General features: G+C 51.7%; 1 protein-coding gene across 7 annotated transcripts in view; it reads left to right on the top strand.

Moving 5' to 3' along the window:
• The window catches only part of lpp (LIM domain containing preferred translocation partner in lipoma), a 74,194-nt gene that overhangs the window by 16,956 nt on the left and 36,886 nt on the right, over window positions 1-20,352 (top strand). For 6 of the 7 annotated variants that reach the window (XM_029249237.1, XM_029249241.1, XM_029249240.1 and 3 more), the window contains exon 2: window positions 8,316-8,518. In XM_029249237.1, the coding sequence (XP_029105070.1) occupies window positions 8,320-8,518 (199 nt within the window). In that variant the 5' untranslated portion in view covers window positions 8,316-8,319. Of the gene's footprint in view, window positions 1-7,853; window positions 8,211-8,315; window positions 8,519-20,352 lie in introns of those variants that run through there. The other variant, XM_029249242.1, reaches the window with a different exon arrangement.

Raw genomic sequence — 20,352 nt, 5'->3', positions numbered from 1 at the left:
ACCTCAGCGTGTCACCCCATTCCATCAAGTGCGCTTCTCTTGTGAAGCAGAGTGAAACTCCAAGTTGCGTCTTTAGGTAATGCACTAACGTAACATAAGTACGTACAAGTAGATTTTTGTTATCCTCCGATCCCCACCCCCCCTTACCTCCGACTGCGCTTTAGCTACGCCTGTGCTGGATTTGCGCGGCTCTCTGCAGCAATACGCCAATGAATAAGCGGCACTGAGTGGGAAAAGACGTCAAAGAGAAGGTGCTTAGCACCTGGGAGACAGAAGGGTAGAAAGCCCACGCCCTTCTCGGGGGGGAATTAATCGCTCCCCTGCGGCAAAGAAACCCTTTTCGCCCGATTAACGGCATAATTGTGCAGAGATTTAGCGAGGCCTTGCAGTTAAGTCGCCAAACTTTGCGTTGCGTTGTCTCGCAGTCTTCGCTCGTGTGTCTGAGCTCAGGAAGCCTCCACGTCTGGGAATAATAGCCCAGCGGGAATGTCGTTCCCTGGAGATGGGGCAGCTCGCGAAAGTGCTGCTGGCAGGTGAGAGCCGCCAAGGTGGCTGGCGAGCGACTCGGGCTACGGGTGGGGGATGAAATCCTCTTAGCGCGTCCCGGCCGCGCGGATAATGCCTTCCTGCTGGCGTGCGACTGCTCCGTTACTAAACTCGCTGGCCTGGCGCGTGGCATCTCGACGGGGGTCTCGCTGCCAAGGCTCTCCGCTCCCCCCCAGGAGCTCTGCTGGGGCTGCAGCTCAACGTGTGTCCGTATGAGGGTGGATGAGCTCCGCCGCTCGTCCCTTTTTCCCCGGAGCGACTGCAGGTTGGAGCCCCAGAGAGAAGCTGCTCCTCTTTCTTTCCGGATAATCGTCAAAATCCGTCGCGAAACCCCCAACTCTGCGTGACGAAACACCGAGTTTTGCGTCGTTTAAGGTGCTTTACATTTTTGGAACGACAATTTACCTTTGACTTATGTGACGTGTAGTGGGCGTGCCAGGATTGTAGGGCTTCGGGCTGTTGCCTAGCAGTTGGAACGACCTCGGTCCGAGTCCCCTCTCGTCGTAATACCCGTGATTAAAGGAATTGATACAGTAGAACTTACCCAGCTGTATAAATGGGGAAAATCATGTTAATTAGCTCGGCGCGCAAACTTCGCGTTGTAGTCGACTTTTGAGAAAACGGCTGGATAAATAATTTGAGCGATACCGGAGTGCTGCCTGCGTGAAGAATTTGGCACGAGGTAATTTTATGTTTCTCGGCTGCAGTCGAGCTTATGGATGTTTTCCGTAAAGGATTTGAGCGTTTGAAATACCGTATTAGTTTTCTGTAAGTTTGGTGGTGAGATCACGCCGGTCCCTGGGGTCGCGATTTGTGCGAAGCGTACGGTGTTGCGGACTGGGCCGAAGGCGATCGAACCGAATATTCCCTCCCGTAATTACGGCTCCTTGAAAAACAGCTTAATTAGACCGGCCGGTATCGTTCTTAGTTCTTAGAATAATGATGCAGAACATTTAATCAAAATGGATGGGGGCCATTCTCATTATTGACCGTTGTCACGGTGCGTTTTCTGCAGTTTTTTATGGGATGTTTTATTGCAGTCGTGTGCTCTGTATAGATTAAATGGCAGCGACCTTCCTGCAACGTCTTCTATTTACACTCATTCATTTAGCCGATGCTTTTCTCCAAAGCCGCTTACGTTGTTGAGCTACTTAGTTTATACTACTCTCTATTTATACAGCCGGGAAGTTTTACCTGATCAATTTATTTTAGGGTAAGTACCTTGCTCGTGGGTACTGCAGCTGCAGGTGGGATTTGAACCTGCACCCTTTGGGACCAAAGGCAACATCTCTAACCACTATGCCACCAGTCGTTCCCTTCCCAGCGATAACTTATTTTTTGGGGTCCTTTCCATTAGCATAAGGAGCGCCCTGGATCCCGCAGCTAAAGGCGCATGGCTGCGTGGGTGACACCCCCTACGTGACACTCTAGTTGGAGGTGGCTGCAAGGGTGCTGCACTCCCGTGAGGACGACAAGGGGGCCCGTAGTTGCTAGAGCTCACGCGTAGGATGCCTCTGGTACTCTGAAGACACCTGCTACCCTAAGAAGCACGCAGGCCTCACTCATGGTTTGAAAAGACCTCCACGTGACTTACCTGCCCAGGATGTGTGTTTTTTTTTTTTTTGGGGTTTCCTCTTGTCTTATTTCTCAGTCTGTAAGATGTCTTTATCCTTGTTCTAGTCGAGGCCGTTTCCAGCGCTGTAGAGGAAGTGGCCGCTCTTGTTCACGAGCGTTCCCGGAGAAGAAACCAAGCGGTCATTGAGAAAAGTCCCCTGTGAGCGCTGTGCCTGTTTTTGGCCCCTGCGCTCCAGCAGCACCCCCCCCCCCCCCCCCCCACCCACCCACCCACCCCCAGTAATGAAGCGTTCATCCGTAGTTTGAGGCTTAGAACTTGCCTTTGGCTTTTATTAACATGGTTTCACCACTCCTGCGTCTTCAAATATTTACCCCGCGCGGTCCTATTTCGGGAGTCGTAATGACCACTTGAACTTTTCACACTGCCAGGTTAACAAGGGCACCGGAGGTGAGGGGGGAAGCTGCCGGGAGGGGCCGAGGGCCATTTCGGATAGAGCTCCTTTAATGTTTAACAGCGTTCGCTCTGCATGGATGAACGAGCGCACGATGCGTCACGTAGCCCACGCCACACGCTCGCCTTCTTCTGGCATCGCATCAGGGAGCGGAGGGAGAGCCTGGCTGGGGGAGTCTTAACTAGGAGTCCGAAAGGCTACCGCTTCCGTCACGCCGCTGTCAAAAGTCCCGCGGAGCCGCAGCGGGCGCTAGGTGGAGGCAGGGCTCGTCGCGTGAGCTCAGAAACGCTGGCACCTTTAGCCCTGCGAAGTTAGCGGTGGAAGGTCATTCGGCTCGTCCGCACTTGTGCGGCACGCCTCCGTTGCGAGGGCCCTGCTTCCGGGGCTCTGGTGGAGCGAAACATTTACTACTTGACTCAAATGGCATAGTGGCAGACAAGGTAATTTACTGGCCAATTATGCCTAATGAAATACCCAGACTTTATTTAACGATGGCTTAAACTTGATGTAATTACCTTTGCTCATTTACAACACTGCCATTGGCTGCGCTGCGAAAATGACAAAATGTACGAAGTAGAATAAAAGGTGTGAAAAGGGTATAGCACTAACCCTAATTTTAAGTCCAGTGGTGCATGGCTGTCCATTGTGCTGAATATAAGAATAATGCGATGCCACCAATAGAAGGCATCCTGCTTTTAGAGGCGAACTTGGAACCTAGAAATGTACCTGCAAAGTGGTGAATAAAGTCTCCAGTTTCCATTACGTTGACATTTATCCATCTATATCTATCTGACATTTCCCCCAAATCGACTTCTAATTAATATAACAATCATTTACCCGTTGATACAGCTGGGTGATTTTACTGGAGCAATTCAGGGCAAGTACTTCGTTCACGGGTACCGCAACCGGAGGTGGGATCGGAACCTGCGACTTTTGGGTCAGAAGGGAGCAGCTCTGACTGCTACTCTGCCGGCTGTGCCGGTTTGTGCGTCGTTTGCTTCTTCCGCAAGGTAGCCGGTCCCTTTCCAGTGCTCTGCAGGCCTGGACCCTTTGTCGGTGTTACCTTGACAGTACCCACGTTGTCTTCAGCCTGTAGTGACCTGCCCAGAGTTTCTCAGGGTGGCAGCGGGTCTGCGATACCGTGCTTCTGCTGGACACCTTGGTAAATTGCTGCGCGTCGCAGTGTGTGCTTCAATCTGTCCTCGGACCTTTTGAGACATTTAACCAGAGTGAGTTTGTCAAGCGGAGCACTATTCAAATAGTAGTCGTGCTCTATTGTTCTTGGGGAAATTTGAATAGGACCGCAGAGGCGGTGGAAACGCAATCTGGATGATTGCATGCAAACGAAGCAGTGGCCCGGTTGAGTCGAATGTGAGCGTGTTTTGTCTCCTCGTGGCTTTTTGTTCCGCAATCGCATGTGCCCGTCCCGCGCCATCGGGAGCGTCATCGAGATAAGTGGTCACGCCTGGAGAGGGCCGCTTCCTCGGCTTCCCGGAGAGGAGCGTACCGCGTTGTTGCGTCGTGAACAAACAGTAGCTTATCTTTGCTTGAGCGTTTTGATTAAACCCAGATGGCTTTGGCTGTTGCTGAGCTCAGGTTGAACAAAGCTGGGAGGACAAAATTTTGCAAGGCTTTGGGCTGTTTGTGTGTGTGTGACGATGCAGGATATGTTTCCTTGTACTGCAGCCGCTGAGCGTTTTTTTTTTTTTTTTAAAAAACTGAACTCTATGCTGTTGTCCAGGGCAAAGCAATGGGTTTGGAGAGATGAGTGCTTCCCCCCAATGTGCTTGATCACTTGGCGCAGCCTTTTGGGAGGTGGCAGTTGCTGTGGCACTCTGCACAGTTGCCCTCACCCTGGGGCGCTATGCTCGACAGGCCTGTGCCGTGTGCCGTGTCACCCGACAGCTCTTGTGTTTTGACAAGCAATGTGGGAGCGATCGGGGCAGGCTGGCGTGCGTTGCTGGCGTGGGGTGCCGACTCCTGGCGGAATGTGCGCCTCGGCCACTCCGTTCCAGCGGCAGCTATACTTGCAACCCGGTGCTGTCGGGTACCTACGCGGACGCCTCGGACAGTTGGCGTAGCAACGATAAGCCCCTGGCCCGCTCTTATTCTCCTGACCGTGAGACTGTTAATCAGGATATGTTAGCTGCACCTCATGTATAAATCCCTGTTCTCCTGGGAAAACGGTGCATTACATGAGTCATTGTGGCATTAGTCATTGAGGGGACTTCTGTGAGCTTGTCAGGACCATTTAAATGGTTGCTTTCTCTTCATGCGCTTTTAGTCATATTGCTTTCTTCGCCTTTATTTAGTGTGCTTGCTTATTCTGCCGATAACATGATTAGAAACTGGTGTAGAAGTACATCTGGGAAGGTTGTAAGAATTTCTTTTTTTTTTTTTTTTTTTTTTTTTATTATTAAATAAATCCAGGTGCCTAAACTCATTGGCAGTGTCTCAACGAGAATCTGGCTCCGTTTCCTGCATCGTGATGAGCAACGAGAGGAAAGAGGGAAACAGTGTCTTAAACCCCTTAATCTGTAATTAAAATAAGTCTTTTTGTACTTTTTCAATTTCCATGGCTTGACCTTCCAAAAAAAGCCAGTTTTCATGATTGCTACTTCATATATTTAGAAGACTGCAAAGTTGTTCACGTTGAAGGATGTCAGAAAACGACTCCAATGTTCTAGGCATCGTTGGGACAGTGAATTTTGGGAAGTAACTCTCGTCATCTCAACATCATCTCCATGCCCTTGCTGAGCAACTTTTTATAGAGGATTTGGCAGTGGGGCTTGAAGGGGAAGCATTAGGTTGCTCACCAACCAGCAGATGCCATGTCCTCAGTAAATCGCTCAAAATCACTTTCATTAGAGCCCCAGTGTCGTTCCAAAACGAAGCTCTTTCTGAGGAGATGCCGGTGGAGACACCAGTGGAGTTCGCAACCCCTCTGCCCTCTTTCTTCAGCTTTCCTGAAAAACTCCAGTAACCCATTAAGAGCTGACTGAATTAGCCCATCGCGCAAAATTCTCCGATGGTTACGGTGTCTCCAGTGTTGGGGCGACACATCGTCACGGTAACTGCTGAGCTGTTTCTGTTGCTGTGCGGTAAAGAGGTTCTAATAGCACCTTTGAGCAATATTGCCTGTTGAGTTTTACATGAGGATTTCAAAGGAAATGCTTTGCTTTTTAGTGTAAAATGTAGGATCGCTTAAAGAGGCGCCAACTAAAAATAAAGTTGTGATAGATAAAACGTAGCTACAGTGACGGAGATGGGCTGTGTCACTCTTCTGGGGGGAAGACCTTGGACCTCTTCGTGCTGTATTACACACGCATTTCTGTAGCAGGGGATGCCTGCGGGACTCAGCTGAGTTCTTTACATTTCCTCCTCCGTGGATATGGAGAGTGGTAAGAGCGAGTCGGCAGCACACGGTGGACCCTCACCCTCCAGGAGACGGTTTCTCCAAGGGTGCTGCGCTCTCTCTCAATGCACACCTTCACTCGAAGCCCATAATTCTCCTCCTAAATTCTTTTGTCTCTCAATTTTCTCTCTGAAATGGAGGGAAAGCCATCGGACGACATTAGCGGGAAAGACGTCCCACGTCCTGCCGTCCGCTTTAAAGACCTTTCGGTGCTGCGTTAAAGCCGAGACATCTGCTTGTTTCCAGGTATGTGAAGATGCCGGAGAGCCGGAGGATGCAGAAGAGTAGCGATTCCGCGACCTCGGTTGTAATTCTCAAAGCTTCTGCATCTCGGTTTCACACCGCTTCCAAAACGCTGACGTCACTGCTTCGCAGGCGAAAAGCTCGAGCTCGACCGCAAGGGCTCGTACCCAGAGATGAGAAAAACGTACCGTTTTGCTTTTGGTGAAATGAAGAAACGAAAAGACATAATTATAGTCACGGTTTCCCTGGTGTGTTTGACTCGCTCAATGAACCTTTGTGAGCCTTTTTATTTAATCTGCCACATCCATAGTGACTTTCTGTTTCACCCATTTTGATATTTCACTCAAGCACTTTTGATTAAGTGCCTTTCTCAGGGGCCTTTCTCTGTTATTTAAACGTGCGAGTTCCGTTCGTTCGTTCCTTTGTTCCTTCGTTCGTTCATTTTTCTTGCCACCAAGCCACCTGCAGATAGCTATGCTGACTGCAGCCGCTTCTGCAAGATACATAACAGTTGATTTAATGAAGGCTCATTGGATGCTGCGCCACTGACCGAGTGTTTAAGAGAAAGACGAACCTTCTGCGAACTCCTCCTCAGTAATGCGGGTCCTCGAAAGGTCTCTCTCGTCCTCGATCTCATGCTTGGACGCGTCGGTATTTCGCAGGTTAAGAGCGACACGGCAAGGCGTAGAGTGCGAGTGAAGCGAGTGTGGGGACGTTTTGTTCCACGTATTATTTCTTTAAGCTGATCCACAGGACATTTGAAATGCAGCAATAAATGCTTCAAGAGAGGTTCCGCCCCTTGAGACCTCCGCCCCTTTTTAGAATCTCTACTCTCTTTCTTCTTTGTCGCTTCTGCCGATTTGATCTGCTGTTTCGTTGGTCGGTGTCATATTTTCAGCAAAACCCGGTGCTTTACTCATTCTTATTGTAAACATAATAGGATTAAATTCAATGATGACAGGCGGAGTGGTGCCATAAATTGGAGATGAAAATGGAGGGAATAACCATGGCAACGAACGTGTTTTTGTTTGAACGCAAGTCGTCTTGCACAAAGGTGACAAAGGCTGATTTGAAGTGATTTAACAAAATGAAATGGAAACCGAAATCTCGTTCCTTCGCGTCACTCGTGTGGCTCGACAAACCTGTTCGTTTGCTGTAACCGACAGCGTACCGCCGTAGCATCATCTCCTCGCCTTTCCGTGCTGCCCTTGTGGCGCTCCAGCTGAAGGCTGAACCCGGGGCTTCTGGGAACTCTTGTTCTGGGCTTTATGAGTAATTGCAGAGGTCACAGTGCTGTGATGCTGCACTTACTCTTCTTTAAGCCACCCGTCACTTCTATAGTCCTATTGGTTCTGGTAGCCTTCTGGAGTGGAGATATAGTCTTACCGATGGCCTGCTGCACCAGGCAGAGCAAGGGCTTGTGTGTGTGTGTGTGTGTGTGTGTGTCCGTGTCCGTGTCCCAGCAGCTTGTCTCTCTCGTCGCTGCTCTGCGGAGTTCCGTCATGTAAAAGGAGAGAGTCTGTGTGTTTTTCTCCTTTCTATTTTGGCTTTGCTATTTTTTTTTTCTTTTTCCTCTCCTTGAACGCATGCAGTAAGTGTCCTTCTATTACTAGCAAGTGCAAATTATAGATAAAAACATATCAACACACAACTTCCAGCACTTATGACACTGTTTCCTGCTTGTTTCAGCGTTACAGGACTTGACAGTAGTGACCCTGGTGTGTTGTACGGTCTTTTATTTGCATGCTCAAATACACGCTTTTTGCTGTTGCGCGTCTGACCAAATGGCTCGGACGAGCTCGTACCCCTCGCGCTTTTGGGACTAAGCAGCGCAAGCATCACGACTCCACTTTCATTTCCTCTTGTTCCTGGAACGAATAGAATTTTTTTCGACTTTCCCGAGAGAGAACCGGTTCCGTGCTGCCAGTTTCAGAACGCAGAGTCTTGTTTTCACCAGTTTGAGTGCACCAGAATTCCCAGTATGGATTCACGCTGAACCCCAGTACAAATTAGGTAAAATGTTTCTTGTTAAGGAGCACCTATTGACCCCGTCTCTCTTCTCCCTCTTCTCTGCCCTGTTTCAGAACCATGTGGAGCCCACAAGAGGCAGATTTCGGCCAGTTTGGCCAGGTGACGGCCCGCATGGAGACCACCCCAGGCTTCGTGACCCCCAGCATCTCTGTCTCCCAGCAGCAGATGCCGAAGAAGTTTGCGCCGGTGGTTGCCCCCAAGCCCAAGTTTAACCCGTACAAGCAGCTCGGTGAGACGGCACATCTGGGAGCAGCAGGTTGGTCAGCTACGCGTCTGTGGGATGAGGGACGGACGCGGGCACCTTGTCGAATCCTGGTCAAACGGCACGTCCGATTCGTAGCTTTCCTGGACCGAGGGAGGGCCCATGCTACCGGGCCGTGTGTCTGACGCTTAACTGAATCGTTTTAAGAGAAAGCTTTCCTTGTTTAGTTAGGCAGTGTACGGATAACTCTGCCTGAACTTGCAGACCGATGGGAAACGGACTGACTGGGAGCAGGGACGGGATGCACTTTAACTTCAACGCGGCCTTTCAGCCAGTATTGTGTCCCAAGAAAAAAGTTGGAGAGGAGGAGTCGCGACAGACCTCGGAAATCAGCCCGAGCGCACGGGTTGGGTCCGTGTTTACGGTACGCGCGCGTTAAAATGGGATTCCGTACGGACGCGTTCTCTCCCGTCGCTTGCGAGGAATCGCGCCCCATCAGCTGCGCCGCTCTGGCTTGGGGCCACTGAACAGGGTTCACGGAGTGGTCAAATTCGTGGCGGGAGGGGGCACGTCACCCTGGTCAGGGTGCGACGAAAATGTCCGCAGTTCACGTGCTGAAAGCACAGCTTTGACGGCATTGGGGTCGTGTGTCGCGACACAGTTAGAGAGCGAGCCCTTTCTCATTTTTTCAGTACCTGATGCATCAGATCTCCTGTCTACGGAATAAAAAAAAAAAATGTGCCGGTGCGGCAACTCCTAATCGCACATCGCTGCGAAAACTTAAGTCGGATGTTAAAAAATAAATAAGGCCGTTTGCTTGAAAAATGTAGGCGAGGAATATCGGTCCGGCGAGTAGCCTACAAATCTCGTTTTAAAGAGGTTTCATCTTATCGTGTTTGAAGTCATCGGCGTGAAATTGTGTTACCGTGCATTTGGCACGTCATTAATTGGGCCATTCTACTAAATATATGTAAATGATTTAATTATAGCGAACGGAGCGGGATTTCTGTCTTTGAGACACTTGCCCCGCACCCGCCCCCCCCAGCAGGTGAAATTGTGCTGTCGGTAGCGACTCTGCTGAAAAACGCATCCTTTCCCTTCGCCGAAGGTGTGACGTCTTCCCGCCCGTTAAAGTCGTCTCGCTTCCGTCGCCGTTCGGTTTCTACAAACCGTTTCATAACCTCTTTCACAATTCGCCAATTCAGAAGTGCTTCGCGCGGAGGCCGAAATATCGCTGAGTAAAATGTTTCGCCGCGATACTTTTTCTCTCGCTTTGGCAGCGAACGAACGCGAGCGAATCCAGAAGAAGCTCTCGAGGAGCGTGTGTAAAACAAGGCCGTGAGGAATGCGTTCGCGCGCCGCGGCCTACCTGTGTTTAACCGGAGGAGGACGGCCTTCCCTCAGGCCGAACGTGCGCTACATGGGGATTACTGTAATTATGCCAGTTATTCATGGACTGTGTCCACGCTGTCTCGCTGCTTTCTCCAAAGTTTCTCTGTGGTTCCCTGCTGCTAAATTTAGCTCCCAATTGCTCTATTTTAAAACTATATGTTTTAAGGAGGAATGATTTTTTTTTTCTTTTTTTTTTTTTTCCTTCCCCCCTCCTTTTGCGGTGTGTTTTTATGTCATGTCACCTTGGCCAGTACGATTGTGTGCAGAACTGTCTTTTTCTCTCGTGGAACTTGAAGTCGTGTACATGCAGGGGTGGGGGCGCATCACGCAGCACTTTATAAAAGTACATAGAGAGGGAGCAGGCGGGCGTTGGCAGGACCTTGTGTGTGTAAAAAAAAAAAAAAAAAACAGTGACATCCATGATAGTTGTATTTAATTTAATAACTTATTTAATGAACAGCTCTGTGCCGATTTACCTTGAAGCTCCTTTTAAAAAAGCCATCCTTTGTGCGCAAGTTCTCCTGTTGCCCAGATGAAATGGTGTAAAGTCTTCTTCACACACACACACACACACATCTTCAGAACCGCTTGTCCCATACGGGGTCACGGGGAACCGGAGCCAACCCGGCAACACAGGGCGTAAGGCCGGAGGGGGAGGGGACACGCCCGGGACGGGACGCCAGTCCGTCGCAAGGCACCCCAAGCGGGACTCGAACCCCAGACCCACCGGAGATCAGGACTGTGGTCCAACCCGCTGTGCCACCGCACTCCGTGGTGTAAAGTAACCGCTTTAATAAGAGGTGCGATCCAGCCTTTCGAGGATATAAATGTGCAGTTGTGAACACTTTGCAGTAACGGTCGTCTTTCTATTTTGTCTGTTTGCTTATGCCCCCCCTTAGAAATATCACTTGCACTTTACCTGCATGTTAAAACGTGTTTGTATTGAAGCGCCGCTGTATTATTTGCTTCTTTCCCCGAAAAGACTTCTTATGCTTTCTGTTCCTCTGATCTCGAGCAGGTGTTTGACAGAGAGGGAGAAACGACATTGAGACCTTTTCTTCAGAGGGCGAGCGGTCGGGTCCGCCGGAAAGAGGACCGTTCTCGTTCGCGGTCTCGGAGCCGCGGTCCCCCGAACGCAACGTGCTCAGGAGTTGCGCGGTGTTGTGCGTGTTGGCAGAGGCCAGTGGCCTGTGTGCCCTGATAATTCCCAGCGCAAGTGTCAGCTCTTATTTCTTGTCATGCCACTGATGTTTCCGATTGTTATGATGGCTACCGGACGCTTTCGATAAAAATGAACTTCCGGGAAGTGGCCGTGCGTCTTGTCGTGCGCCGCAGGCCTTCTTTAACTTTAGCTCCCGTGAATAACGCTGTTCGAGGTGGAATCGGCGCCACGCTGGGAAAAGAGCTCAGCCCGCCGCTGTGTCCGTCTGTCCCCGAGACTGAGCGCCGCCCTCTGCCGCGTGGCATCCGAACGACGAGCTGCGCTCGACACCGCTGCCGGTGCCGCATTCCAGGAGATCGCGAGCTTGGAAAACAATGCTGCGCACGGAAGGTTCAACGCACCCAGCCCTTTGGGCTCGAACACTCGCTGGACCTTAAATGATGAGAAGATGTTGAAGAAACGAGTTAGTGGGGCAGCGGGGCCCATCTGTGAAGCATGGCGTTAGTCCATGTGTTCTGAAAAAGAGAAAGTAGTCTATTTTCATTGCAATGCACACGGGGCTCAGAAGAAGGGCCTTCACTTGTCACCCAGGGCATACGCTTGTCCAGGAACGCACGGAGCGCAGCTTTTCGGCAGCTCCGCTACGCCGGGGAGTCCACGCTCCAAGTTCCTCTGTGTTTATGTGCGCTCAGGGCGAGCTACCAGACTGCTGCGGTTGTGGTCGTGGTTGAAACAGACCAAAGCATTCCTCTTCCTCCTTCTCCTCCTCGGCAACCCCCATCGCCCCCGGCAGCCCCCGTCGCTAGTTACAGGAAGCGTGGCCTAGTCCTAGGTGGGATGGGCCGTTGCTCTCTTCGCCCTTGGAGAATCGGGAGGGTCGGTCAACGCGTCCTCCCCGTCTTCGCTGCCAGCTGCACGCCTCCCCGTGTCGCCCCTGCTCCCCGATTTAGCGAACCGCGAGGCACCTGGCTGCGGAGCGCCCGCGAGGACGGTCATTTTCGCATTGTACGCACCGCTCTGATTACGGCGTTCGCGCAGACGTGGCAGAAGTGGCCCTTAAATCATTTTTGATGATAGCATTTATCTGTCCTTTGACGAGGTTATTGTGTTGGGCTTTTGACATAAGTTGTCATACAAATAGTAGATTGCCTGTTTGACGGTCATTAAGTCGAAAGTATCTGGCCGTTTAAACGTCTTAAATGAGATGCGCTCGGAGTCCGCTTTGTGTAGTTGCGGTAAGAACTATTGACTTCTGATCGCATTCCAAGTTCCACTGGGTCCCGCTGTTGTTCCAGAATCACTTCTGAAAGGCCCCCCAGCAATAATAAAAACACACGCAAAAAAACATCTGTTGGTTTTCCTGAGGTCACCCGGACTGGTGAGAACACGTAAAGATGATGTCGATTTAATTAATTAATTTAATTTTAAATGACACCTTACAGACCTGTGCTTAATTCACGTCCTGAAGAAGATTTCACGCTAATAGACGCAGCGCAGTATGACTGAGAGAGTTGGGTTATGAATTCCATTAATAAAAGAGTGCAGGTAAAACATATGATGATGAAATGAAGTGTAGTTGCAGCTGCTTTCGGTGAATTGAGGCTGTGGGATGTGCCGGAATGCTGGGCACGTGACGCAACGGTACTTTGTCCGATGGGCGTGGATCCCTGGGCTCCTGGGGAAGAAGGTCAGAAAGGAGGGGACGGCTACCCCACGGGGGGGGGGAGAGGGTGTCTTTCCATTTCAATGAGATGTTCAGCTGCACAAGGTTTTGGGTTCCACTTCTAGGAGGAGCCCTTTTGTTGTACTCCTGAGAAAGGTAATTTTCAAGCGAAAATGTCCAGTTGCGCGGAACAATCTTGAATGTTTCGAAAGCCACGGAGGAAGAACATACAAATGTGTTGGAAGGCGAACCGCGGGATCTCGGTCTTTGTTCCGCGCACAGCTTTCCTCCCCTCATCAGATGCCCCTCGCCTCTATTCCGGCCCTCGTTCGTTACTTTCTGTCCCGAGTTCGGTTTCTTCGCCGTCGTCATTCCGATGTGTGACCCCGAATCCTCATCCAGCAGCTCGGACCTTCTAGCCGTGAAGTGCGACTTGTGGTCTTTACAGCTTCTGTCTATAATATTATATTAATCTTCTAAGGAGCAGCAAAAGAAGAATCTGTTTTTACAAACTAGGTAGAGTCTGAGAAAAGGGCGGAAAAAGGTGGTCAAGATTTCTTGCGTTTTGTGCTTCGAAGAGGATCCGCTGATATCTCCGTATGTTTTGACACTTTGTTCCGTTCCGTTCCGTTCGTACGATGCGGAATGCGGCTCCCTGCCCAGATGGCCGTCGGGCTCCGCCCAGGGTCACCTCAGCAGGACATTGTGTGGCCCGGTATCTGAATGAGGGCATCCCTGGGGGCTGATGAACTGTCAGTGGGTTAATCTTTTTTATGATGTGTTTATACTTGTTGGTGTTTTCGCTAACAGATGGCAACGTGAAATACAGCAGATACCGCCGGCAGGATCCTCTCTTTCCCCCCGGGAGCTCTGCAGTCGAATAACGTCGGAAACTGTTACGAAACGAGGTGCGAACGTGCGGCGTTTCTCCCGCGCGAGGCCCGGTCGCGTCTGCGGCTCCGGGTCGAACGAATGGAGACGACGTCCGGCCGAGAACTTCGGCCGGCTCCCGGGCGGGAGAGCAGCAGCTTCCTGGTGCGAGCTAAAGATCCAGAATATTTTTAGGGCCTTGTCTCTGCACCCGTACATACGTGTGGTGCTTGTGACGCGCTTGGCACGCTTGTTGCGCCCAGCTGCACAACAACAAGAAGTTCCGGATTTAAAAGCAAAAACTCTGGTTGCTGTGCAGGTTTATTAATAGTATGTAAAACTAGGCACTGAACTTTGGGGGGAAAGGGTCTGCAATCTCGTGCGCGTGCTTAAAAACAAGCAGTGCGCGCCGCTCTTCGGCAACCTGTGCCGCAGATTGCTCCCCCCACCCTCTCCCCAGCTGTCTAGTAAAGCCTGCCTCGGTGTGCGGGGTTTCTCTTTCCAGGAAGACGCTCGGGCTGCGCAACCCCTTTGCTTTCGGGGGGCGACGGGCGATCCGTTCGTGTTACGGAGCGGCGGGACGCGCCCCCGCTAAGGGTCGTCTTGCCGCCGCGGCGAACGGTGACGGCGGCGCGCGCAGATTGTTCACGTGCGCTCGCATCCAGTAGGTGCGCTACCGCTGCGTTTGCGCGGGCCTTCGGGAGTCGGCTGCACCGGAGCGACGGTACGTCGCTCCCGTTCTTGCCGACCGTGTCGATCTCTCGCGTTCCGTTTCAGTTTATTGCATCCCGAGAGCAGCGCATTTTTACCCGTTGTGCAATTCTCCGGGCACTGTGTTGCTAAGTGGGTTATTACCCAAATGTGGAGCTGCCCACTTTGATTCTCGGGCTACCGCGAGCAGGAGGCCGCAGGTAGCACGGCGGTTAAAGACATGCACTTAGGGCCTCAAGATTACCGTGCTCTCTGCAGAACACTCGATGAAGTAAAAATACTCTGCTGTGTAAATGGGTGAAATACTGTGAGTCGCTTTAGGATGAAAGCGTCCTCCAAGTACCAGACGAGCTTTAAAAGAACAATCCGGGGAAATGGGGAATGTGTGCAGAGGGCGGCGTGAGGTGCGTGGACCGCTTTTCATTTGAATTATCGTTCGGAAACCTGCTTCGCTTAAAAGCGAATGGTTGTGTCAAGCTGTCGTCGCCTTTATTGCTCGGTGTTCCCACGTATCATAGGGGAAACAAAAGTGTGGCGGTTACGGTTTCGAGAGCACTTCTTCTAAGAAGGTGTCCTTTCTGGTTTCCGCTAAACGTTCTGCAGCCTTCAGGCTTGCTGGGCCTGACCCTTCACGGCTCCGTTCCAGGAATGAGAGGGCGGCCGCGCCAGCCGTCGCTCTCTCGGGGCTCCTGACGGTAGATTTAGCGGGCCGCTTACGTGTGGCAGCGACTAAGAGTCTGACTCGCAGTTTTTGTTCTTCCCATCTCTTCATTTGCAGAGAACGCAAATCACACTTATTGAGAGCTGGTAATTGGCTTGGTGGGGGGTGAGCGTAGCTGTTTCATAAGGAGGTCAGTAAAGGAGTGGGGGGGATGCTCTACCCGAACAAACAGCCACCCACCCACCCACCCTCCCTCCCTGGCCTTCTGCCCTCCTCCTTCGCTTCTTTGTTCCCTGGTTTCTCCGACTTGAGCTGGATGAGCAGAAAGGCTAAGGATGGCGCGGCGCAGGCTGCCACAATGCCCCTCGTTGTCCTCTAAGCGCCGGGTGGGGTGGTTTCCGGGCGACCGTCTCGGGGCTCGCGGTGCGTGAACCTAACGGAAGCCCTTCTCAGATTTGTCCACCTCGTGTGCCAAAGTTGAAGTGAGAGTCCGTACGGATGATTTAACGGCAGTAAGACGTTCGGCCTGCAAAGAGCGCCGACTTCTACGGAGGATCTCCGAAGACCCCCTCGAGGTGGCCGGAGCGTCGGCCCAGCGGGTCCCTCTCGCGCGGCTCTCGACGCCCACGAGCGACGTAGATTCGCTTCGTCGGAGCTTCGCTTTTGCTTCAAGCATTTATCGTGCATCCTCAGATGTTTGGTTTTTTTTGTTTTTTAAATTTCTGGTGGGGTAATAAAAATCATGGTGTGCGATGGTCCTTTCTTCGACTGAGGGTTCGTATAATTACGGACGCCTCGCGTTCACGTCCATCTCCTGTCCGTCCTTCCAAATCCGCGTCCCTCGGCGTTTCTTCTCCGCGGTCTTTGCCTTATGCTACTTCGGAGCACCTCGGAAAGCTGACCCTGCAGATGTCCTCAGAGCCCCTCGCGCCCGCGTCGCTGGGAGCTGAGCGGAACCCGTGACGAAAGTCACTCTGACAGTTGCGCCGTTGCCCCGGGGCCACGCGGGGTGAAAAGGGCAGCCGGTTCGCTTTCTCGCTCGGGTCGTGACTTTTTAACCCGGCGAAACCTCGGTCCTGATGGAGAAGCCGGAGCTGAGAGCTTTCGTCCTCAGGTGAAATGTAATGTTCCTTGCGTGACCCCGAAAAACACGAGCGCAGTGCGGTATTTTTGTAAGTGCAAAACACTTTGCTTTTGGGAGGGAAGAAAAATCCGTTGAAACGTACGTGCCCAAGTTGCATAGATGGCCCAGAGGAACTGCATTTTCAGCCCCTTGAATATTAAAATTAAAATACAAAATGGAATTTCTTCGATGCATTAACAGATTGCAAATTTTGCAGCCGTCGAGTGTGAACGAGTGGAGTTTTTATGTCGTACTTTGTGTCTGATTTGGAGCTTAAGCCAACTTTTTAGCGTACGCTTGCGAGACTCCCGTCTTCTCCGCTTCGTTCCTGCTAAGCCGAGTCGAAAATGAGCCAAATCTCCTTTTCTCAACAGCATATGGATGGCATAGTTTTTTCACGCGACACGATATTAGGAGTTATTAAAAACGCGAGTCGAGTATGTGTGTCACAGTCCAAATTAAATCTGAGAAACAGGGTCAGTCTTCGGAGAAGACAAAACACACCCTATTGTGTTCGCGGCGGAATAAGCGGAGATTACCAGGCCAGGGTGGTGTAAAGTACGCGACGGCACCGCATTAGCGGACTCCAGACTTGCGCACGAATCGTCACCCGCTGAGGAACTGATGTCTGTACATTTTTAATAAAACGTATTAATGTACGAAATGTAATTATGCTGTCGCGTTTGTGTCCGAGAGGCCCCGGGGGGGCGGGGAAGGGAGGGGGGACATGCGTCCTCTCTTTAGAATAGCTTTAAGGAAAGCGCGGAGAGCGGCTCCAGGGAACGCTTTGCGACCCGCGAAAGACTAGCCAAACCTACCTTTGTGCAGCTCGGACGGCTGGGCCGCGAGACAAAGGACGCCCTTCCCTTGGCGCTGTGCCGGTTTCCGCCCCCCCCGCGTCGGAGCCTCGAGGGATCGTAAACGTCTACGTCTCACGTAAAATAATAACGGGATGCCGTTGCGGGAACGGCTTCCGTACCGCGCGGGGCGTCGTGGTACCTGAGCGCAGGTGTAGCACTCGGGCGCTCGCCATTCGTTCCCCGCTGGGCGGAAGGTCACGCCGCCGAGACGAGCGAGAAAACGAGGCGCTCTCGTTCTGCCTCTCCCTCCTCTTACCCGGGTGAACGTGGCGGTGGAGCCGAGCTTCAGCGAAGGGACCGCGCTCGGAAAGGTCTGCGCTTCGCGCGAGCGCGTGCTCGGTGGGGAAGCGACCGAGTTGGGTCCGCGCGCGCTGGCCGATATTCTGCGGAACGAGTTGCGTCGCGGGTCGCCGAAGTTCGCTGCGTGCAAGTGAACCCTGAGCCGGAAGACTCGGCGTTCGCTCTCGGCAATCGGCGAGGTGTTTTCGGACGTCTCTGGTTATCTGCAAAAATTTGTGCAGGACGCAAATGAGGGAGGAGAGGGACAACTGGGACAACTGGGAGCTGCTTGATAACGCATTTATCTACCTTAACCCTTCCCTCATTCCAAACGGAGCATTTTCGCTGCCGCTTAATGTCGGATTTAGCGTTAGTGTATTAAAAATACGGCTTACGCGGGATGCCTGGGGAGCGGGTGGGTTGTAAGAGGCGCCGCTAAGATGAAGCCGTTGACAATGGAGTAGGCCTTTCTCGTACGGTAACCGCACGGCGGCCTTTCCGCCGTCGGCCGTCCCGCGTCCTCCCTGTTTTGTCTCACCGGTTCGGCGGAATCGCGTAATCCATCTTTGACTTTGTTTCATGTTGCTCTCCGCTTCCCGTCCCGCAGGAATTAAGCCGAACCTAGAGAAGCCAATTTGGGCCGCTCCCGTACGCTTAAAAATTCTATCTGTAAAGACCTGAAATCCGTCACGTGGCTTCCGGGCCGAGTGGAATAATAGCTTGCGCTCATATTTCATTGTTAACTAAGGAAAGCACTTGGAAACCAGTAGTTTCGAGTTGAAGGTAAAACTCCTCGCTGTATTTATGCATTTTTTTGGCACGTGTTTTTTTATTTTTTTTTTTATAATTCTAAAATTTTGCTGACGATTACACAGCTGTGTTCCAGTAGTCATTAAAGCAGTTTATTCCCTTTTCAGCAGGCTTAAGTTTGAGCTTTGCGCTAACACTTCATCTCTTATGAATGAATGATTTAAAAAAAAAACTCTCCACATAGCTTTGTTTTCACGTGTCATAATCAGAATCAGAATGAGGTTTTATTTGCAGATGTGTTGATGCACACATGAAATTTGCTTTGGTGCTTAGCGCTTTCAGTATTACAGACAACAGACAAGACGGACAGCTGACACAGAATAAATAGCATATTTACGGAGGTAAAAGAATAAATATAAAAAAAATCAAGTGAATTACAAAAGTGTTGGGATATATTGTACTCATAGGAGACCCATAGGCCCTAGGGAGCGTAACTGTTCGTGAGGGTGATGCCCAGGGGAAAAAATCGTCCTCGTGTCTTGTTGTTCTGGCCGACAGGGCTCTGTAACGCCTGGCAGAGGGGAGAAGCCTGAAGAGTTTGTGCCCGGGGTGTGTGGGATCGGTGACGATTTTACCCGCCCGCTTCCTCGTTCTGGTCTCGTGCAAGACCCGAAGGGTTACCCGAGCGCTTTCCGACGCTCGAGATTTCAGGCGAAGGACGTCAACTTTTTTCTTGACTTTAAAATGCGCTGCATTATTTGTGATGAGTCCAGCGTGGTGCACGTGGGGGTGCGCGAGAGGAGCTGCGAAGGGGGGGGGGGGGGGGGTCCGGTCCGCCTCGTCCCAGCTTGGACCGGCAGCCGCGGTGAAAGGTTCGCCCTGGCGCTGCTCGGCGTCCCCTGCTCCAGAAAGTGCGTGGTTATGTTTGTTTACTGCGGTTTTGTGGAACAGCGCGGTACAGAGCCTCCTCGCTTCTTCCACCAGTAAATCAAAACTAGCGTGGGGGGGAGGCGACGACTCGTCCCCGCGGCCGAGCGAACGTTAAACGTGGAACGTCTCGCAGGCCCGAGCCTTCCGCCCGCCCGCCCGCCGTGGAACATGTCCCTCCGAGCGCTTTTCTTTTTGGTTCCGGCACGGCGGGCGCAAAAAGCACGGAAGAAACATACCTACAATTCCAAATAAGTGCACTGATTTTACAGCAGGAAATGCAAACTCTGCACTTTATTTACTTAGGAGAAATCGTCCCGTTCCTGTTACGTATTTATCGGACCGTTTTCTCCGAAGCGACTTACTGTAATACTTGTAACCTCAACGGTGTTACAGGCTTACAATTATTTACCCGTTTATACAGCTCAGGAATTTTGTTTTCCCGGACCAATTTAGGGTAAGTACCTTGCTCAAGGGTACTACAGCTCGAGGTGAGATTCGAACCTGGGACCTTCGGGTCGAAAGGCAGCAGTTCTCAGCACTACGTTACCGGCTGTCCCTTTCAACTGTAAAGGCCTTTTTACCATAGTAATATTAGTACCTGAAGGACCTGCTCGGTGTCCCACTGCATACACATGTTCGCTTGATCTACTGGTCACGGCCACATTGATACAAGGTTGGGCTCCCCTTCCTCCGTTTGCCTCTTTGAAATTCCACATCCGATAGCCCTTTAAAACCTCGTTCGCGGTTCCTCGCGCACGGAGGTGAGGTCGGAGAACGCCGCTCACGAACCCGCGTACGGCTCACGTCGTCGGAGAGAGGACGCGATCGGCGGCGTTTACGGGGAAAAAGGTGAGCGTACGCCGCTTCGACGGTTGCGGACGAGCAGGTCGCGAGCAAGCCGACCTCCGAGCGGCGCGACCTGCTTTCGCCGTGTGGCAAACTGCGGTCTGTACTGCCATTTTTTTCATAACGCACGAATATCTGCCTTTTACAGCATGCCCATTAAATGATTATTAAGTCGAATTTTCATAATCCGTACTGGTACGCATGAAACAGTTTAAACTATTATGCGAGGCTCAACTTCGCGTTCCTTGAGGTCAAAACGGGTGGAGCGATTGCGCTGGGAGGCCCGTGGGACAAACTCCACATTTCTCAGTGCGGTTTCATCGGCGCTCCGCGTTGCGGCGGCTTTTCCGAGAGCGGGAATCGGGGCGGGGGGCCTTCGGCCGGCTTTCCTCAAGCTCCGTCCTTCGGAGCCTCGCCTTTTCGCCGCACGGAAGGCCTTCCGCTCCTCTCGCCGTGTCGCGTGTTCCCCGTCCCTGCGCGCGCCTGCCTGCCACCTGGGTTCTGTGTATCGTGGTGCGGTCGCACAATTTGCCTTCTCCCTTCCAAAATACTTGTGATGTAATACGGACTAAATCAATACCTCTTGTAATTGGCGTGTTAAAAGATGTATAAATGTGTTAAAACATTTATCACGTTGCCCC

This window comes from Scleropages formosus, chromosome 25 (genome assembly GCF_900964775.1).
Source record: "Scleropages formosus chromosome 25, fSclFor1.1, whole genome shotgun sequence".
In the NCBI taxonomy this organism is placed as follows: Eukaryota; Metazoa; Chordata; class Actinopteri; order Osteoglossiformes; family Osteoglossidae; genus Scleropages; species Scleropages formosus.
This window is presented reverse-complemented; position numbering and strand designations above follow the sequence as displayed.